This window comes from Pongo abelii, chromosome 16 (assembly GCF_028885655.2).
Source record: "Pongo abelii isolate AG06213 chromosome 16, NHGRI_mPonAbe1-v2.0_pri, whole genome shotgun sequence".
Classification (NCBI taxonomy): Eukaryota; Metazoa; Chordata; class Mammalia; order Primates; family Hominidae; genus Pongo; species Pongo abelii.
Genome location: NC_072001.2, coordinates 35,423,653 through 35,445,016, shown reverse-complemented (window position 1 = coordinate 35,445,016; position 21,364 = coordinate 35,423,653). Strand labels below are relative to the sequence as shown.

General features: G+C 41.1%; 1 protein-coding gene across 2 annotated transcripts in view; it reads right to left on the bottom strand.

Annotated features, from left to right (window-relative positions):
- Positions 1 to 303: 303 nt before the first annotated feature.
- The window catches only part of SCG5 (secretogranin V), a 56,540-nt gene continuing 35,479 nt past the window's right edge, over positions 304 to 21,364 (bottom strand). The window contains exons 3-6 of one of the 2 annotated variants that reach the window (XM_002825241.5): positions 17,561 to 17,710; positions 12,783 to 12,895; positions 5,630 to 5,683; positions 304 to 888 (exon numbers count right to left, since the gene is read on the bottom strand). In XM_002825241.5, coding sequence (XP_002825287.1) covers positions 793 to 888; positions 5,630 to 5,683; positions 12,783 to 12,895; positions 17,561 to 17,710 — 413 coding nt within the window. In that variant the 3' untranslated portion in view covers positions 304 to 792. The remainder of the gene's footprint in view (positions 889 to 5,629; positions 5,684 to 12,782; positions 12,896 to 17,560; positions 17,711 to 21,364) is intronic. The other variant, XM_009249643.2, reaches the window with a different exon arrangement.

The following is a 21,364-nucleotide window of genomic DNA, read 5'->3' as shown; positions in this document are numbered from 1 at the left end:
CACCATTTTTCCCTCCTACCATTTATTTGTTGGAAAAAGCTAGGCTACTTATCCCGTAGAGTCTCTTCATGCTGGATTTTGCCGATAATTCCCAATGGTGTGTTGAATGTATCTCAGTGTGTTGAATGTATCTCAGTGTGTTGAATGCATCTCAGTTCTACCATCTGTAAAATGGGGATAACACCAGACCCAATAAGTTCACAGCATTATTGTTAGGATCATATACTATCATGTATGTAGATCAGGTTGTTCTATTACACAAAGAAATTGTTCTTTATAATGCTTTAAAAAGAAAACTTCATATGCCAATGCTTGCATTCATGTTTATTAAGACACAGTCAAGTGAAATGTGTCAGCTCCTCCTCTTGAGTACAGCCTTCTTTACTGGTGTATAACAATGCCCAAGGGCTGGATGAACTACATAATCAAAATCAAATGCCAACTTTTTACAGACTTGGCCAAAATAGTACAACCTCAGCCACCATTTTAAACTGCAAGAAATCTGAGCCTTTCATAGTCTTGCTTTTTATTGTTGACATTCACATTTTAATTTTTATGATCATTGCAGATTCACATTTTAAAAACCCAAAAAACAAAAAAGCTCTTATTCTAATTTAGCAGAAAGCAGAATCATTGGTGTGAAGACAATACACTATCTACATACAGCTGCTTTGTATCCATAATTATCTGTGTAAGAAACATGCTGTCATTCACAGGGGCTCCATTAACACGTGCACATAAGCCATGCTGAGGCCTAACAGGTAATGTGGGTTTTCGTCTAGCATCTTCTCTTTACTCTGGATCCTTATCCTCATCTGAAAAATGGGGGACAGACTTCTTTGCAACAACGTTATCCAGTCTCTGTCCTTGTAGATATGGATTGACACTCTGAAAAACAAACAAACAAAAACCATGTGGTTTGGTGTTATATGTGAACATCAGAAACAGACATCTCAGAAAAGAAATGAACAAGAATTGTTTTGGGGCCGGGCGCGGTGGCTCATGCCTGTAATCCCAGCACTTTGGGAGGCCGAGGCGGGTGGATCACAAGGTCAGGAGATCGAGATCATCCTGGCTAACACGGTGAAACCCCGTCTCTACTAAAAATACAAAAAATTAGCTGGGCGTGGTGGCGGGTGCCTGTAGTCCCAGCTACTCGGGAGGCTGAGGCAGGAGAATGGCGTGAACCCGGGAGGCGGAGCTTGCAGTGAGCAGACATCATGCCACTGCACTCCAGCCTGGGCGACGGAGCAAGATTCTGTCTCAAAAAAAAAAAAAAAAAAAAAAAGAATTGTTTCTGGCCTATCGGGTTAACAACAATATACCAGTGGCACCTACCAACTACCAAACAATTACTCCAGTGTACTAATTAATATCTCAGTGGCCTATGAAACATTTTCTGATTGACAGATATCTCTAATTGAGTTTTTCACACAACTATAGAGCTCTTTATCAGATACAATGTGGTCTTTTTAAAAATTATTATTTTTGGTGCAAAGATGTGCGGTAAACCAGCTCATAAGTCCTTGCTACTAACTTAGATACCAAGACCCATAAGAAAGATAATTATTATTCTATGGCCCTATTTAGGTAGGAAGGAGAATCTGCAATGCATTAAAATATATTTTGCAAGAAAAATGTTCTAAAGGAGAAGAGTAGGGCCAAGTGGGAATTAGCACCTGAAGACTGGTCCCAGATCATCCTGTTGCTGGGATTGATTCTTCCTTGCCAGTATTTTACTAAGGAGAATTCATTAGGGGCTTGAGCGATCATTTCCACCTTCCTTCAGTCAAATTCAAAAACTGAAGCAAAAAAGGAAGCTTCCTGGAAGGCTCCTTTGTTTTTGACTCAAGACTCCATACTCTGAAATCACTTTCATGTGTTGGTATTCTTAATGAGTAAATATTTTGCCATTCCTTCTCTAATAGATATCTATTTATTGAGGTTTGGATTTGAACTAGTAATTGAAACTTTGCAAAATAGTATTTAGCAAGCAGAAAAAAAATTCAAAAGTTTTGGAAGATGTTTGTTTATTGAAGTTGCCTTCCAATAATGGAACAAAAATATAAGAAAGAAGCTGTAGCCGGGTGCGGTGGCTCACGCCTGTAATCCCAGCCCTTTGGGAGGCCGAGGCGGGTGGATCACAAGGTCAGGAGATCGAGACCATCCTGGCTAACACGGTGAAACCCCGTCTCTACTAAACATACAAAAAATTAGCCGGGCGTGGTGGCGGGGGCCTGTAGTCCCAGCTGCTTGGGAGGCTGAGGCAGGAGAATGGCAGGAACCTGGGAGGCGGAGCCTGCAGTGAGCTGAGATTGCGCCACTGCACTCCAGCCTGGGCGACAGAGCGAGACTCCACCTCAAAAAAAAAAAAAAAGAAAGAAAGAAGCTGTAGTTACAAACGATCAGCAATCCCTGTTGCATGCTCAATCCCCATGTATGAATGGAGGCTGTTCACAGGTGGAGCTCTCTTGTCCATGATATAACCTGCCATGACTCTTGAAAGGTGAGCAGACATTCTTCAAAAGAGAAGGAATGAAACCTGAGTTTAGCATTTACAAATGTTCTTTCACATTCTGACTGCTAAACGCATGAATCATGAAAGGTCCGACTCACTCTGCAAAGATGCATCACAAAGTAGGTGAGAATTACAAAGTGAGCAATGTCCTCAGACATTTGAAAAGTGACATGTCACAAGACGACACCTTGCTGAGAATTCATCTTAGAAATATTTAAAATAATAGAAATTCCTTTTATCAATTACAGTGGTTTGGCCTACCCCAGGGGATCATATCAGAATTTTGTTTAGTAATATTTATTCCAAAAATTCTAATATGTTAAAGGAGGTATGAGAGGTTCAAATTTATCAAATATGAGATTAAAAGGTTCATAAGCTGTTTAAATAAGATCAATAGTAGAGCTCAAATATTAACAACATACAGCTTAAAAGTTTAAAAGTTCACAGTCATTTAAAGGTAGATTGACCTTTTATTTGTGAAGCAACGAGGAATTCAACTGGATTTGGGTGAGTACATAAAGTTGCACAAAGCCATATGGGGCTTGGTTGCAACTTTGAGGAGAATCTCTCATGGGAGAAGTCCTGCCCAGACCTACAACATGCAAATGTTGGAGGGGAGGGGGAAAATTAATGAGGAAGTAAAAAGAGGAATCAGGTGAACTTTTTTGATAAATATTTAACTGAGTATTGAATCCAGCACTTAGGAATAATAATGATGAGCTTTGGGTTTGTTTTTGTTTTGTTTTGTTTTGTTTTGAGATGGAGTCTCCTCACTCCATTACCCAGGCTGGAGTGCAGTGGTATCATCTCGGCTCACTGCTACCTCCACCTCCGAGGTTCAAACGGTTCTCCTGCCTCAGCCTCCCGAGTACCTGAGATAACAGGAGCGCACCACCACGCCCAGCTAATTTTTGTATTTTTAGTAGAGATGGGGTTTCACCATGTTGGCCACGCTGGTCTTGAGCTACTGACCTCAGGTGATCCACCCTCCTCGGCCTCCCAAAGTGCTGGGATTACAGGCGTGAGCCACCGTGCCCAGCTGAGCCTTGGCTTTAATTGTGCTCTGAAAAACTCAAGGCAGTTCTATATTTATCTTCTCTCACTTGGGCAAGAGACTGGGTAGGGCACACAGAGAACATGATTCCCATTTCACAACTGGAAGAACCACTGGGATTGGATCTTTGCTTCCGATGTCCTCTGGAAACTCACAGCAGATGCTGAGCTTCATTGAAGGAAGACTTCATTGTTCAAAAAAGAAAACTTATAGTTTCTTCATATTGATTCATGCACCAGGGGTGGTGGTGGGGCAGTGTTAATGTCTTCAATCAAGATGGGAACATCATCTGAGACCTGATGATGGGCAGGGCCAACGTGCTTCCTTATCAATCCAGAAAGGCCCATGGTTTAAGGCATGAGAATGGGTCTTTGTAGATGCCCAAGAATAGGAAGAATTTGATATCTCTGGGTCAAAGTGACCCTTCTTTTTCTAAATTCTAAGCCTTTCCTATGTGGAGGAAATTGAGGCTAAAGTAAAATCCTTTATAACATGTGTCTTAGCCAGCATTCTGAGTTTTGGTAATCACTAGTCTCATGGAAAAATGACCTAAATCGTGACCCATGGTCATTCACTGAGTCAGGGCAGAAGGAATGGTGGGCCAGGAAGTACAGACAATTAAAGCTTCAAGCTAAGTTATTCATTTTGGGTCAGTCATTGCTCTTATTTGGAAATGTTCTTGTTGTGTTGTAGGGTGATATTCAAGCCGTGTTACTGGTAAATTATGTGTACTTTGAGCTCCTAGAATAGAAGTTCTTGATGTTCCCTCAAGACCACATTATACCCTTTGGACCCTTTCTGTCACCCTCTGCTATTGGAAGCTGTAATCACAAAGAAAAAACCCTAATAACTCCGTTAATTCTCCTCAAAAAAGATTTGTTTCCAGAGGTAAAAATTTTCTACTTCTTGCATAGAAAATTGCTGTATGTCTTCTGTGTTTTGTCAGGCAGTACAGGGGCTTGGAACCTTCTGTTGTGGGGGCCTAAGGACTGATGCTGAGGCCAGAAAATCCACACCTCTTGAAGCTCTCTCTGACCGGATTTGGATTTTGCAAAACCCTTCAGAATGGCCACAATGACCACTGCCCAGATTCCCAAATTTTGTGAGGATCCAGGCACTTGCTCTTCTGAATAAATAGTCAGTGGCTTTGAGTACGCCCTTTGGTTTGTATGTTTTAACTAAAATGGTCACTATCTCCTAGCATTTTACCATGTAACAGTGGGGTTGCTTTTTCTCCCACTTTCATCTGATCAGATAAAGAGGCAGGTAGGTGGCCGGGCCCTTCTGACTAGTAAGGTACCAGTGGATTAGCAGAATGGACCTTGATCACTTATTAAGTCTTGATGCTATAAAATACCCTGGAAAGCCAAAGCAAATGTGACATTGAGTTTTACATGAGGCAACACTGTATATGAAGTAGTTAAATGTGGAGTATCTAGACCAAGTTCCTACCTTGGGCAGCCCTGGGATGGTTAAAAACTAAGCCTGCAGTAAATTCAACAGACAGCAAACAAATATTATAGATGTAGTAGATTTTACATCAGTCTGGCTAGGCCAAGAAAAGAAGATATATAGGAGAAATTAGGTTTGTTCATCTCATCTTTTGCTCCCGAATTCCTTCAAAATTATTTCCTGGAGCATGCAGTTCAGCACTTCCCTGTTTCTGTGCTGTGTTTTTATAGAATTGATGCAGATGTGTGATCAGTTTTCCCCACTGGCCTACAGACCCTGGGAGGGCAGACAGACCCTCACGTCCCTCCAGATATGTCCCACACTGATGGGGGAAGCAATACACATTTCCTGAATGGAACGGAGTTGCTGGAATCACCACAGACTGGGCGTTCCACTAAAAATCATCTGCTAAAGCCTGGGGAAGCCTTCGCAGAAACCAAGGACAGACTTTCTGGGTGTGGCCCTTGTCACACAGACCAGTGTTTCTCAGGACTACACAAGGGAGGATTCTGTGACTTCCCAGCAAGTGAGGGTTTCAGCCTGTTCACTGCCCCACTCGGAAAGCTCCAAGCATCCCAGCAACAATCCAGCCAGGCGCGTGTTACCCTCCGCTTTCGTCTCTCTCCTCCCTTCATCTTCTCGTAAAGGAGTTTCTTGTTCTAGAATGGGGAGAAAAGAAAACAAAAAATGCAGAAGTATGGATCAAATTTGGTGAATGTCTATTTTAAAAGCAATACTTGGTGTGTCCCCTAGATATTTGCATACACATATTTTGGAAACAAAACTAGATGAAAGGAATGTCGTGTCAGAAAGAGACCACAAGAGAAAAGCCTTGGTGGTGGTTCGGCTTTTAATAAAGTCCTCTGCAATGCCCTGAGGCACACCAGTGTCATCAACAATCACATAAACAGGGAAATACGACATTTTAAAACATGAGGGGTGCTGGAAACCCATCTCCTCACTTTGAACAGCCTTTGTTTAAAACAAATAATTTTATCTCATTTATTTTTGTATCTAACTCTCTTTTTATAAACTGCTCTCTAGAGTAGTGTCTGACTATTAACAACAATCCCCTGTGTAAATAAATGAGACATTCTGACTTCTGCAACCATTTCGTCTGTGGCGTAAGTCAGTGCCCCCAGTCAAGACAATTGGAAAACCATTTGGTCTATAACATTTTTAATAGAGTGAACCTTTTAAAAACTGCCAAAAAACTTCTTGGCAGAAAGGAAAGTTATGTTGGGTCGGGGGGCAGGGCTCTGTTACCACAGTTTGTATAAGTGTTTCCACATATTGCTGTATTTCAAACACATAGTGGGCTTAAATGAGCTCTAGAATATCAGACACATGCTCAACAGATTTCCCTTCTATTGGGATTATAAAAGACAGAACACTTAACCTGAAGGCAGAAAGGCAGAAGGGGATTTGTTGGGGTGGGGGGGGCTTTACTTGTGTTGTTTTATTTATTTGATTTTTTTTTATCTGGAGGAAAATGATTTATAAAAGAGGTGATTCATTTTGTTCTAAATAAAATACCCTGACATTAAGAAAAAAAAAAAACAAAGACAACGACAGAGTTCTGGTAAGGAACAAGTTTATACAACATGTATCCTCTGAGCTGTCCACTTATAAAGACTTATTTTTAGTGGTAGATTTGGAATTGAAAATGACAAATGCCAAGAATGAGCTTCATCATTTTTCACGTTCATTAAAATCTACCCCACCTGCAATTTACAATGCATATCTCTGGCCCAACCTCAACTATGCAAGGAGGCGGTGCCAGAGTGAAGGAGCTTCTACTGCCAAAAACGCCAGTACTGGCTACAGCCTCTATCTCCTGCTCACTTGGGGAATGAATCAATTTAATATCGGAAGGGAGAAAAGGCAGACTTGCAGATCGTTTCCTTGAGGAATGAGGATATTGCTGTGAGGCTCATTCTCTACAGTCTGTGGTTGCCTTTCTGTGAACGTAAAAACTCCTGAGGCAGAGAATATCCGAAGAGCTGGTGTTAGAGCTGGGAAGGCCGGGAAGGGGTGAGGACATGGCTTCTTCATGTGCACCATTGTTTTCAGCTGCCTGAGCTGGATGGAGTGTGGAAGAACCTGAGAGCTACTACCATGGGGTGGGACTGTCAGCTAGCCCTGGCAGAGTTCCACTGTGGCATCAGCCAGGTAAAGGCAGCATCATTTAATTCTTTAGGAGATCTTGGGGGCAGATCATACCCATAAGAGTCTTCATTCAAAAAGAAATGTGCCCCAGCACTTTGGGAGGCCGAGGCGGGCAGATCACGAGGTCAGGAGATCGAGACCATCCTGGCTAACACGGTGAAACCCCATCTCTACTAAAAATACAAAAAATTAGCCGGGCGTGGTGGCGGGCGCCTGTAGTCCCAGCTACTCGGGAGGCTGAGGCAGGAGAATGGCGTGAACCCAGGAGGCAGAGCTTGCAGTGAGCCGAGATCACGCCACTGCACTCCAGCCTGGGCGAAAGAGCGAGACTCCGTCTCAAAAAAAAAAAAAAAAAAAAAAAAAAAAAAATGAAATGCAAAAGGCCTGGCTAATCTTCCTCTCAAAGATGGTCCCCATGTCTCCTTAAGAGCCAGGGTTAGGATTAGCAGGATAATGCTTCCCTACCCCTGCATGAAAGTGTCTGGGACATTCTTAATTAGCCCTATTATTGTATGGACTTGAAGGCATTGGCAGGTATGGCATGGGTAAGAGAAGCATACAAATTGAATGAAAAGAAATCAGCTATCTCTCCTCACACCCATTCCTTGTTGATTCCTTGGGGAGTGGTGAGCCTGTTTTCCATGTGAGTAGCAGGGTCAAGTTCATTAAAAGGGCTTTCCATAGTGCCATCAAGATTTTGGACAACTGTCCAGATCCTGGTTTCAAATTACACTCCTAAATACAGCCAGGGAGCTTCCTGGAGAAACGTCTAATTCCACGGCTAGGAAGGAAAGTACAAGGATGGGTGAAGATGGAATAGCTAATTAGGTCAGAAAGTAAAGAAGTGCTCAAAAAAATGATGGGGTCCTGTCAAAAGGAAAGAAAATAAAGCTTGAGGAGACTCCCACTGGCCAAATTTAGGACCGTTTGAACACCAAAATACATAATAATATGCATTATGGAATCCATGAATCCATACTTATACTATATAAATAAACACATTTATAAATAAATAAATAAATAAATAAATAAATAAATAAATAAATAGAACAGCAGGGGAAACTCTTGCTTAGAATGGAATGTCAACTAGTAAATGCAGAAAGAATAGCAGAGTAAGAAAATCATCATTTTGCAGCTATCATCATTATCATTGAATCTGGTAAGCATCATCAATGGATGTTATATTTGTTGGTTAAAAGTTGAACGAGGAGCAGAATATTTACACAGCCCCAAAACTTCTTCTCAGAGAGTAACTATTAATTTCTTTTCTTTTTCTTTTTTTTTGAGACGGAGTCTCGCTCTTTTGCCCAGGCCGGACTGCAGTGGCACTATCTTGGCTCACTGCAAGCTCCGCCTCCTGGGTTCACGCCATTCTCCTGCCTCAGCCTTCTGAGTAGCTGGGACTACAGGCACCTGCCACCACACCTGGCTAATTTTTTTAACTTTTAGTAGAGACGGGGTTTCAACATGTTAGCCAGGATGGTCTAGATCTCCCGACCTCGTGATCCACCCGCCTCGGCCTCCCAAAGTGCTGGGATTACAGGTGTGAGCTACTGCGCCCGGCCTAACTATTAATTTCTAAGGGAATTTTACACCAAAGAAACCTGGAGGGCAGCACCTTAACAAAGTGAACAAAGTGAACACTGCCAGTCATGAGACAAACTGACATCATGGGCTTCCTGATGTAAAATACTAAGTAGGACATAAAATACTAAGCAGGTCTAATCACGTGGAAACCTGAGTCAAATCCACATTGAAGAGCATTCAACTCATCAAACATGTTAAGGTCAGGAAAGACAAAGCAAGTCAGGGAGGGGCCTGGTCCCTCATATCCCCGTGGCTGAGGCTCTGGCTGTGATCAGCTACTGATGAAAAGGTGTGAAAACATTTGGAAAGGAAAAATATTTGCTTTTTGAGACAACTTTTTCTTAAGTAAATAACACTCAGCAGTTAATGTGTAAAGGGGGAGTGGGTAGCTGGCATGTACAGGAGCCAGCCTTTGGTGTGGTCACCACTGGTGTAGTCACACACATTGTCTGGAAGGCAGCCAGCCCTCGGTAGGGCTCAATAGGACCACCACACAGGACAGGTTAGGAGCAATGAGCTGTGAAAAGATAGGGAACGTATTCAGCTTGTAAAGTACTTTGGAGTCAGATGATGGGGTTCAAATCCCAGCTCTGTGGGCTGAGCAGGCTCCTCAGCTCTCCAAGCCTGCATTTTCTCATCTGGAAAGTGAGAATGACAAGGATGGGCAGATTGAATAAGATTACTGAGTATTTAGAAAGGAGTCTGGCATATAGTATGTGGTCAATAAACATTACTATTTACTATTGTATTATAGTATTATGTATTATGTAATACAATTACTATTATCATTCATCTTTGTATTCCCATTACCTAACACGGGGCCCGGAAGGCATATGATGTGCCGTTAATAAATGTGTCTTGATGCACTAACAAAGAGAGAGAAATGCAGGAAACAAGACAGACACTGAAATGTGTAATATGTGAATCATTGTTAAAGATGCAGCTCAGCTCCAGCTACTGTCAAAAACAAGGAAGCATTATTAGCAGATAAGGAGCAGGCTCTTTGTGCTGTTCTATCATGAAAGATGATGACTCTGTTAACTTAAAGGATGGTTGGGCTGAAGACCAGCTTGAGACTGTCATTCCATATAAGCACTGAGGAAGGTTTGTGGTTCCCAGTTTAGAAAAGCAAGACATACTCAATTCACACTTCCGTGTGAAAACCAAGGAAACAATGTTTTACTGGTAGGTGGTAATGAGAAAATAAACAAGGAGACCTAAGTTTAAGCAAACACATAATTGCAGATGATAAAAGGTATCTAAACATTGTTCCTGGTCATTGATCTCTAATATTTTCCTTTTACATTTGGTCCTAGATTCTAGTCTGTAGCTCTAATGTGGACAAAGAATAGGAAAGACTGAGAGAAACTCAAGTCAGTGTTTCGAGAAGGAAGCACAGAGATTGAAGGACCGTGGTTGGCCTCATACTGGGGCACTGGAAGTGAGTGGAATTTGGTGAGAGAAATCTGTGAAGATTTTCAAGAAGAGATGAGGAAAGCTGCAAAGAGATGTTTTCATCCCTCCCACCTCATCATGCCACCAACTGGGCTCCTTGCCTTCACTCACACCTTGACTCAGTCTCCCTCCTTTCTTTTTCTCATTTCTAGCCTACCGGTGAAGCTGAAGATCTTCCCGCCTGAAACTTCAGTGCTGCCCTAGTGCCTTTGATTTCCTCCATGGCTACTATCCCAATCAGCCACACCAGTCCTTAGTTCTGGATCTTCCTCTACCCTTGTCTTCCATCTTCCTTAATAATTGCCCCTGGCCCTCAGAATACAGACAAAACATGAAGCTGAGTGGTGCTAAGTTGGGTTCATTTCATTTTCATGCAATTCATCTCAACCATGGGACTATAAGCTCTCTGAAGACCAGCACCATGTCCTGATGACCCCTGTATACTGAGCATCTAGCACAGTGCCTGGAACACAGCAGGCTCCATATGTTCTCTTTGTGCCTTATTGAACCTGGCTTTTGCTTCTGTTTGGCAATGCTTTGATCACCTCTTGTGGATCCCTTCCCAGTACTCCTCGGTAATCTACTCTTTCCCTCACTCTCTCTTCTCTTTTTCACGTCCTTCCTCCCTCTATTCCTCTCTTTTCTTTCTTTCTAAAATGCACTCAGAGAAAAAGTTCATATTGTCCATTTCATATCAACCTGACATATCTCTTCTTTCCGCTTCATGTTATATTTATTCCACATACCAATTCTAGTTAGTTTTTCCCCCTTTAAAATGTTTTGGATTCTCACCCTTCTTCACTGTGTTCACAGTCATCATAACTGAAATGACTCCCCATATTTTCTTCCTGTCTAGGATTAGTGTCTTCTCCTTTTACTTCATCCTTTAATATGCCACCAAAATAACTTCTTTTATAGAAGGCTTTTCTTATTTCAGTCTCCTATTCAAGAACTTATAGATGTTTTTCTATTTAATTCAACATGTTTAAGCTCTACTACTAGGCTTGAAAGTGGCTCCACAAACCAATTCTTCCAAACAGAACTGTTTATGAGAAAGAAGGAAATGGAATAATGCAAACTGGAAGAAGCAAAATTAACTTAGGAATGTTGTTGCTTTGTTGTTTTAAGACAGGAAATGTGTGTACATTGAAGACAGAGGGAACTGACAATGCATGTTAAAGCAAGATGCTGAAAAAAATAAAAGTGGTCATTAATGAAGATTTCTCTAAAACAATGTAGGAGGAAGGGAGGGAGCTTAGTTTTGAAATTTCAGTGTTCCCAGTGAAGCAGTAAGCAAGGCCATCTGCCAATAATGAGCTGAGAAGAGGTGAGGACTTTAGAAGGGCTGAGGGAGTTGGAATATTTGCTCATTCACTCACTCATTCATTCCACAGACGTATTGGCCACCTACTGTTGCATGTGAATGAACACTCGTAGGTATTTTCCCACTTTTCTCCCATGGCTTCAGCATCTGCTTACATAAGCCCAACCACAGGAACACAGACATATCCCCACTCAGTTCTGATCTTGTTTGGCTCATTGTTCTGGTCTGCTGGGATCTTCTTGAATCCCAACTCTGTCATCTGATGGTATCTCTTCCAACTTCATGTCATCCTCTAGGAATCTGAGAAGTACCTGTTCTATATTTTTATTACAAACATTGATAAAAATGTGGAGTGGGGTAGTGCTAAGACACACAGAATACCATGTGAAATCTCCCTCCCTATTTACACGGACTCTTTAACAAGCCCCATTTTGGTGATATTCTGTTGCCTAGGCTGTATCTCTCCACCTCTTCCAATAGGGGAGCATAAAACGATCTTGTCAAATGCTTTGCAAAAGTCCAGATGCACCATGCCCACTTCATTTCCTTCATCAAGCTGGCAAATAAATGCATAATGCTGGCAAATGGAAGAATATAATTAGATTGGCAAGACTTGCTTTTAGCACACTGATGCCAAATGGTCATGATTTCTCTTTCCAAGTGCTTATAAACAACTCCCTTAACTGACAGCTATGCGCACTTACCTAGGACCGACAGCAATCTCCCTGCTACACATCTTGGAATTTTTTTTTCTCTTTCTATAAAGCAGAATTATATATGTCTGTTTCTAAGCTCTGGCATCTTTATTCCCTTGATTCCGCAGAGATCATCTCCCTTAGTTTAGAGATCAAATTTGCAAATTTTCTGTGTCACTTAAAAAAAAATCATATCCTTTGATAAAACCCTATAGAGATGCATGAAACACTGGTGAAATGTAGGATGTGTATGACACAGGCTGTGAAGTAGACCAGAGTAGAAGCCTCTGGAGACTACAGTCAATGTTAGGTTGCTGTCTCTTTAGATGGATTTGGTATACTGCTGCCTGGACACATAAGTGTGGTTTTGAATAGTCATGACTTGAAGCTCTGTCAACCAGAGATTTCTGAAAAATTAGCTTCTAAATAATTTTTCTTCTCTCCTTCTGCCCATATTGCTCATCCCTGCCATCAGCACCTTCAGAGTACCAAAGTGCAAAATCTACTAACAATTGAGATAGGACTTACCCACTTGCCCAAGCCTGGATAGTCATGTTCCGGATCAAACAGATGCTGGTGCAACTGGAACTCTCGACTGAACTCTGCGGTGTCAGGGGTGTTTTCTAGACATCCATCATCTGCTGCAAACAGCCAAAGGTTTTTGAGGAACGGCCAAGACATTTATCATTATTCTAAGAGTTAATTTATCAAAAACAACTAGGCAGCCAAAGGTCAGAATCTGTTCACATCAGTAGTAACTTAGAACACTAGAAGCCACCTTCCCTCTAAGATCTAGTTAGATAGGATTGCTCATCTCAAACTCCCACTCCTGTGCAGAGACTCATTGGGTGTTCACCAAACCCACTTCCCTTTCCTCCTTAGCACCCAGCTAGACTTATTTCCCAGCCTTGCTTTGCAATCACGTGGAGTCATTTGCCTGAGTGGAGGCCAACAGAATGTGGGCACAAGTGATGTATTCCATTCCCAGGCCTGGAAGTGAAATACGTCACCTAAAAGCATAAAAACCTCTCATACTATGCTCCACTTCTCCTCATTCCCCACCCCCATCTTCTGGTCAGCTTGTTACATGTTGCCAGGGCAACTGTGGGGGTCAAGTGTAAAGATGGCAGTCGGGGGTGCTGAACCATCCACCGCACCACAGCCTCACCCACCTCTGGCAGGACTTCACACGGGTGAAAAATAAACTTCTATTACGTTGAGCCATAAAATGTTTTTATCTGTTACGACAGCAAGTGTTTCCTTAAGTAACATACTTCTATTGCACATGACTCACTCTGTTTTCTCCTGAGCAAGCAGTTTAGAAACTACTTTGGCTTCTTGGAGAAAGTACATTACACAACAACAACAATCTCCACACACCACTTGATGTTGTGTTTTATTGTGATAACAGCTTAAGCTTTGGAGTCAGACAAGAGCAGAGCTCAAGGATCAAATCCCAGCTCCTAAGATATAGATAGGCTTAGTTCCTTTGGAAAGTTAACTTGGTGTCTCCAAGTTTGTTCATGTATGTGTGAGATGCAAATAATCAAATACTTACCTACAGGATTGCTGTGAGGAATAGAGATGATTACATTTAGAACACCTGGCACACAATAGGTTTGCAATATGTTTTAGTTCCCTTCCCATCATCTCCCTTTAACTGACAGTTTATACTATGACTGCCCTTTGAAATCAAGCAAGTTTTCCATTCAAACCAAAGAAGGCTATCTCTCTCAGATGCTGCTTTTATGTAAATTCTATCATTACTAGGCATGATGCTCTAAAAAGAGTCATTTTTCCCATGTCTAATATATTTTAGACAACAGCAATAAAAAGGGGGACAGAGGAGGGATTGTGAATTTTGTGCAGGGTTAGGGGGAGGAAGGAGGGTCTCATTTGAAAGACATAATGAGACATCAAAGTCAATGCTGAAAGGGGGGCTATTTACAATTAGCCAGGTTGTCTAGTTCTTGACACTGCTCTTAAGCTTTCAGTACACAGTCTCTCAGCTCTTAGCAGCATACAGCTAGTGTGGAAGTCATCAGCATTCTGAACAAATCCCTAATGCGGCTCTCCACTTTTCAGTGAGCTATTTATCTAACTTACACAATATACAGCAATTAACATGTGGGAAAATATACCAATTCAAGAGAGTTCAGGCAATCTGCATATGGCACCTTTATAACCTTTCATAATTGTTTCTGGTGTACCTCTGAGTGGGCCCCGACTGAGATGCAGATAAAGCCTGCTCTGGGAACCGAAGGTGTCTCCGGGTCTGAAGATGTGCCCTAGAATTCACATCCTCTCTCTGAAGCTGAGATGGACTCTTTGAGCTCTGTTGCTCTATCCAGGGTGAGTGGGCCACGATTCAGAGGAGAGCATGGTGTGAAAGGAGAAGTCAAGGTTTTATTCTTGGATTGCTCAACTGTGCTGTGTTGTGTCATAATTCAAGCAATTCCTCACAAATAATGGCTAAATTTAGCAAGCGATTTCATTCTTGGAATGCAGATTGTGGCAGAACAAAGAATGAGGGAATATGTTAGTTTCATGGAAGAACAGCAAAGGAAATGGCAGACAACCTGTGACAAGAAAGTGTCTGGATTTGGGATTTTGTCCAATTCTACCAGGCCAGCTTGATTGCTGTCCTCTCAGAGCTCCTAAGTGCACAGGCTAGAGCTTGATTCCATAGGTCTGTATGATTTTGTGTTTTTATTGTTTTTGTTTTCAGACAAGCTAGAACTACACTGTATGCTCTTTGGAGGCATTGCCTATGTCTTACTTCCATAGGTGAAGAGATTAAGGCTCAAGAAAGTGAAAGTGGCATACTACAGTCAACACTAGAGCTCAGATCTCTTGGCTCAAACTCTGGACCTCTTTCCATTCTCCTATAATATTCTCCAACTTCAGTGTGCACTAGAACTGTAAGGAGGACTGGTTACAACAAATTCTTGGGTCCCACCCCCAGAATCTTTTGATTCAATAGGTTGAATCAGAGTAGGGCCTGAGAAGTTGCATTTTTAGCAAGTTTCCAGGTGCTGCTGCTGCTGTTGGTGGTCCTGGAATCACACTTTAAGAATCACTGCACTGTACCACATCCAATGGATTTAACAATGGAGACTGTCGCTCTCTAAACTCTGATCTAGTCTTTCTTCCTACCCATCCAAAACCCTACAAGCAAGTAGAAGGTGGCTGAAATGATTAGAGCCAGGCAGTGATTCAGGTTTTTCTGCCTCCTGGCCCAGCAGCCACACATTGGCTTGGTGTCACATCCAACTACGTTGGTTGTTCTGCCTCAAGATGGAAGCTTTGTGCCCCACGGAAAACAGAGGCCTCATCCTAAATGAAAGGAGGAGCATCTTTTTTAAGACAGTCTCTTTCAGAGACAGCCTGCATTGTGTTTAAGAAAAGCTGAGGTCAGACTAGTTATGGGTATCATAAGAAAAAAAAGTCTGGGTGTGGTAGCTCACACCCATAATTCCAGCACCTTGGAAGGCCAAGGTGGGAAGATCGTTTGAGCTCTGGAGTTTGAGCTTAGCCTGGGCAACATAATGAGACCCCACCTCTACAAAAAATTTAAAAATTAGCTGGGCATGGTGGCGCACACCTGTTGTCCCAGCTACTTGGAAGGCTGAGGCAGAGAATTACTATAATTGTGCCACTGCACTCCCACCTGGGTAACAAAGTAAGACCCTATCTCAAAAAAAAAAAAAAAAAAGAAAAAAAAGAAAAGAAAAAGAAGAAAAAGAAAAAAGTTGAGTAGTCAATGTTTATCACAACTTTCAGAGCAAGGCAGTATGTCCTGGTGGTTGAGTACACAGTCCTTAATCAGGTAGACTTGGGTTTGAGTCTTGGTTCAGCTACTTGTTACCTGGATAACCTTGTGCAAGTTACTCTCTAAACTTCTGTTTTCTTAATATAAAGTAGAAATAATATTAGATTGGTGCAAAAGTAATTGCGGTTTTTCCTATTGAAAGCAATGGCAAAAACTGCAATTACTTTTGCACCAACCTGATAAATACAAACTATTAGTATTATCAGGCTTGCAGGAAAAGACTACTCTGGTGCTAGAAGCTAACACAAGCCCAAGGTAAGAGGTGCATTATTTACTAGGGGCAGCAAAGCTAATTATAATCAGGATGACATTTAAAGAGTCCTTACTCTGTGCTAGGTGCTGTGCTAAAATGCTTTACATGGATAATTTTATTTAATTCCCACAATGACCTCCATTTTGCAAATAAGGAAACTGAGGTACAAAGTGGTTAATTAACTTGTTGAAGGTCACACAGGTTGACCTGGAGTTTGAACTCAGGTAGTCAGAGTCTAGAGCCACTACTCTTAACCACCAAGGTCAGCTGCTCAAAGCTGCATGTAAGTGAAGCCCACTCACCATTCTCCATGGCATTAGTGGGTAGGAAAGTGAGTGGGATGCATGAACAACACAGAAAATTTCAACCTTCTTCCTTAAGCAGCTTCTTCCTGAACCTCTTCTCTCCCACGCCACCTCCTGGCCCCCAAATAAACAGGATTTTAGGATAGATGCTAACTGTGTTGATGCATGACACTGTTAGAATGTCGACTGTCATGATCAGCGAGGAGAACAAACAGGCATGGATAATACACAAACTAACTAGTTCCAAAGACATTAAAACTCAGCAGAAGTTGTATCATGGAAAAGGAAAAAAAAGTGTTTCCCCTTTCATTAAAAGAGTAGCAAGTGCAGGCCGGGCGCGGTGGCTCACGCCTGTAATCCCAGCACTTTGGGAGGCCGAGGAGGGCAGATCACGAGGTCAGGAGATTGAGACCATCCTGGCTAACACGGTGAATCCCTGTCTCTACTAAAAATACAAAAAAATTAGCGAGGAATGGTGGCGGGCGCCTGTAGTCCCAGCTACTCGGCAGGCTGAGGCAGGAGAATGGTGTGAACCTGGGAGGCGGAGCTTGCAGTGAGCCAAGATCGCGCCACTGCACTCCAGCCTGGGTGACAGAGCGAGACTCTATCTCCAAAAAAAAAAAAAAAAAAAAAAAAGGAGTACCAAGTGCAGAAAAGTGCATCAATTCCCAAAGAAGGGGAGACACAGGAAGAAAGTAAAGCCTTGGCAAGGGAAAATCCTATGTGGGTGTGTCTGAACACAGAGCTCACACAAAAATTCTAGAATAAATTTCCCTTTCCCATCTACTTACAAATACACATGGGCTCATCAGAATGGAAATAACAATTTCTGGGAATATTTGTAGCTGATGTTAGAATTTCTGATTTCCTTCCAAAGCCCCAACTTTCCATGGGAACCCAAGGGCATGTCCGTTACCTGTTTTTCCAACAGGACAGGGATTTGGAGGGTCTGGGTACCCCTGATCCTCACTAAAGTCCTTAGGAATGTTGTCTCCAGTCAACTCTGCGACGATGTTGGGGATGTTGCCAAAAGGACCCAAATGCTGAAGTCCTTCATGAGCTCCACCTGCGAGGGAATCAGAAGTAGTTCATTGCAGTGCAATTCAATTAATTTCAACTAATATTTATTCAGGCATATCACATAGGAAAAGCCCTGTGCCTTCTGCTGTGGGGAGAGAAAAATAAATGAAATGGTTCTTGCCCTCTAGGGTTTTAGAAATTTAGTTGCAGAAACAGACACATACTGTACACATATTATTTCCATACAAGGCAAATTGTATATTATCCTGTAAAAGAAATGTTAATACAGCATCATGAGAGCATGGGAAAGGGGCCAGGCCTGGTGGCTCATGCCTGTCATTGCAGCACTTTGGGAAGCTGAGGCAGGCGAATCACGTGAGGTCAGAAGTGCAAGACCAGCCTGGCCAACATAATGAAACCCCAGCTCTACTAAAAAAAAAAAAAAAAAAAAAAAAAAAAAATACAAACACTAGCCGGGCATGGTGGCAGTTGCCTGTAATCCCAGCTACTCAAGAGGCTGAGGCAGGAGAATCACTTGAACCCGAGAAGTGGAGGTTGCAGTGAGCCAAGATCATGCCACTGCACTCCAGCCTGAGCGACAGAGCAAAACTCTGTCTCAAAAAAAGAAAAAGAAAAGATCATGGGAAAGGGAGAGTTCCATTTGGCTGATGGGATGGGAGGGCTTCTTGGAAAAGCTGGAAACTGAGTGGCATCAACACAGATGGGTAGGGCTCTGTAAGCTGGGCGTGGAGCTTGGGCAGGACTTGGGGCAAAAAAGGAAGGCAATTGCCATCCAGATATACAGGCTGAAAGCACATTATGAAAAAAGATAAGGTCACTGTTATCCTGCTATTTTAGCTCAACCACTTAAAATTTGGTGTACTTACTCCAATTGTTGCTACGTATCTTTTTATACTAAGTATATATTCATTTGTATTTAATATTAAAGCACAAGCATCTTTCCATTTGGCTGCATGGTCTCTATTCCTGTAATTATAAATGGCTATGTAGTTTTTAGTCCAATGGCTGTACTATAACATATTAACCACTCCCCTATTGTGAGACATTTAGTGTTTCCCAATTCATTTTAGACATTTAATGTTTTCCATATTTTGGATTAATTTTCCTCAGGATAGATTCCCAGAAGTCAAATTACTGGGTCAAAGGCTATAAAACATTTTAATGACTCTTGATGTTGTATTGCCAAACTGTTTTCCAAAAAGGAGGTACCAATTTATAAGCCATCACTAGCAAAATATGAAATACAAATTTTGCAACATTCTCACAAGCATTGGGTTTTATGAAAATCAATTTTTATATTTTCTTTGCTAATTCAAAGTTTTTAAAATTACTGTTTTATTTTGAATGTCTTTGATTACCAGCTGGGTCAAATATCTTCCCATATATTTACTAATTTTAATTTCTTTTATGTGAGCTGTTTGTTTACGCTCTTGGAATTTCAATGTTTTTCTTATCAATTTGTATGAACATTTTACATAATAAAGATACAAGGCCTTTGGCTGTCGCATTTTCTGAAAATATTTTCCCATGTTGTCTGACTTTGAATTCTGGTTACTATTATAGTATTTTGCTAACATACGTTTTTAATATTTATGTAGTCAGATTTGTCATTTTTATTCCCTTTGTGATTTCTTCTTATCCTTCTAAATGCACAAAATAGTTGCCCCTTCAGAAGTACTACTGACATTTGGATCATTCTTTTAATTTTCTATTTGTAAGTTAACTCTTTAATCCCTGTTATTTATTTTAGTGTATGTAAAACAGTTAACCAATTATCCCACCAGCATTTGCTAAATAATTCTGTCCTTTCCTACTTGTTTCATGTCTCTACCAAATACTTAAGTGTCTCATACATACCAAAACCTACTCTGAGCACCAAAACCTACTCTGAGCACCAAAACACAGCAGTGAATAAGAACAACTTATACTCCAAAACTTGTTTTACCAAGTTACCAAGTTAACATACCAATGCATGTTAATTTCTGGACTTTCTTTTCTTGTAGCATTAACATTCTATAAGGCCCATGAAGCTTCCTTTTCCAGGACCACAGCAGATCATTTCTTAGAAGGATTTCATGCTTACCAGCTCCATGAGGACATAGGAGCCCCACACTCACAGTTCCCCTAATGCACAATCATGGTGTATGCAGACCAATACAGGACAGGCTGGTTTACAATCAAAAGGTGCCTTGGTGTGCATGAAATTTGAGCAAAATCAGGCAAAAACAACACCATGCTTCCATCTTCTCATGAAGGAGGATCCTGCCACAGGCTGGATTAGTTAAGTCTAGTTGAATGAGGCTCCCTTGTCCCTGGATGAACACTAGCACTTGCCTTTGTTGTTTTGGCTGAACCAGCTCTTCGTTGGATTCACACTTTTTTTCCCCCGTTGGAAATGTTAATATATTCAGTAGAATCATGACTAGATCTCAGTGTCCTAGGGATCATATTGTCTCTCTGTAGTAACATTGCATCACTCTGTCTTTGTGTGCTGTGTTGATTAAAGTTTAACCTTAAAAGGACAATCTTACCTCTGCTGATTCCTCTAGCCCGCACATTCAGGCAACATCAAGTGGTTGTTCGTTTGTTTTGTTTACATTTATATTATATTTCATTGCTTTGTAATGACAATGATGAGAAGTATCTAGCCCAGATCTAGGTCACTGCTTTGTAATGAGAGAAACTGTAAAATATCTGCATTAAAAAAAATGGTATTTCTTTTGTAAACTACCATATTATTTTTGTAAATTTTCCATGTGAATATGTAATATAAGGTATTTTATATAACCCATAAACATCTAAATACAGCCAATTTATCAATATTTTAATTATATTCTTTTTATATCCATATTCATATTTTATCTCTAGTCTATCATAATCTGATGGCTATATGTTAAAATCTACTACTAACAATAAGTGACTGTCATTCTCTTATTTCTTACTGTTTTTATCATTTTGATGCTGTACTAGTTAGCATATCCAAGGGTATAAATGTTTCATTTTAATTGTGTTGGTAATTGGCTGCTAAATATAAACTGATAAATCAGATGTTGATTTATAGTTCTATTAGCTTGCCACTCTCACTCTGTTGATTTGTGTTTAATTGGTAAATCTTTGATGATCCTTTTATTTTTAACCTTTCTGTATCTTTCTGATGATTCATCCAGTTCATTTGTGATAGCTACCTTCAGAACTAGTGTAGGGATACATGTGATTCCACATTAACCCAATAGATGCAAAGGTTAGACATATCAGTACACTTGGTATTGATATATTTGAAGCTTTATATAATGTTGGCACTATAGACACCACTGTGCTTGCTATAGGGCAGGCTCTCTGGTGTGTCAATACATGTCTCAACTTTTGAAAGCACCCTAGCATTAAGTGCCAGGAATTATCCAACTTGGCTCAAAGCAGAATGCATGTCTTAATGCTCCATTAGTAATTAATGAAGGAAGCAAACAGTTTCCCTTATGGAAGGCCTGCCAAGGCTCTGTTTACCTCTGTGCACCAGTGCCATTAAAATGAATGCAGCACTTGTTAGGAAGCAACAGATGTTTAGCACTAGGCAGATAGATTAGAACACAGACTCTTTTTAAACTGCATTTAATGATGTCAGATCAAGAAACACTCACTGAGGTAGGAACTGAAGGAGATATGCAGAAGTAAAAAATGCTGT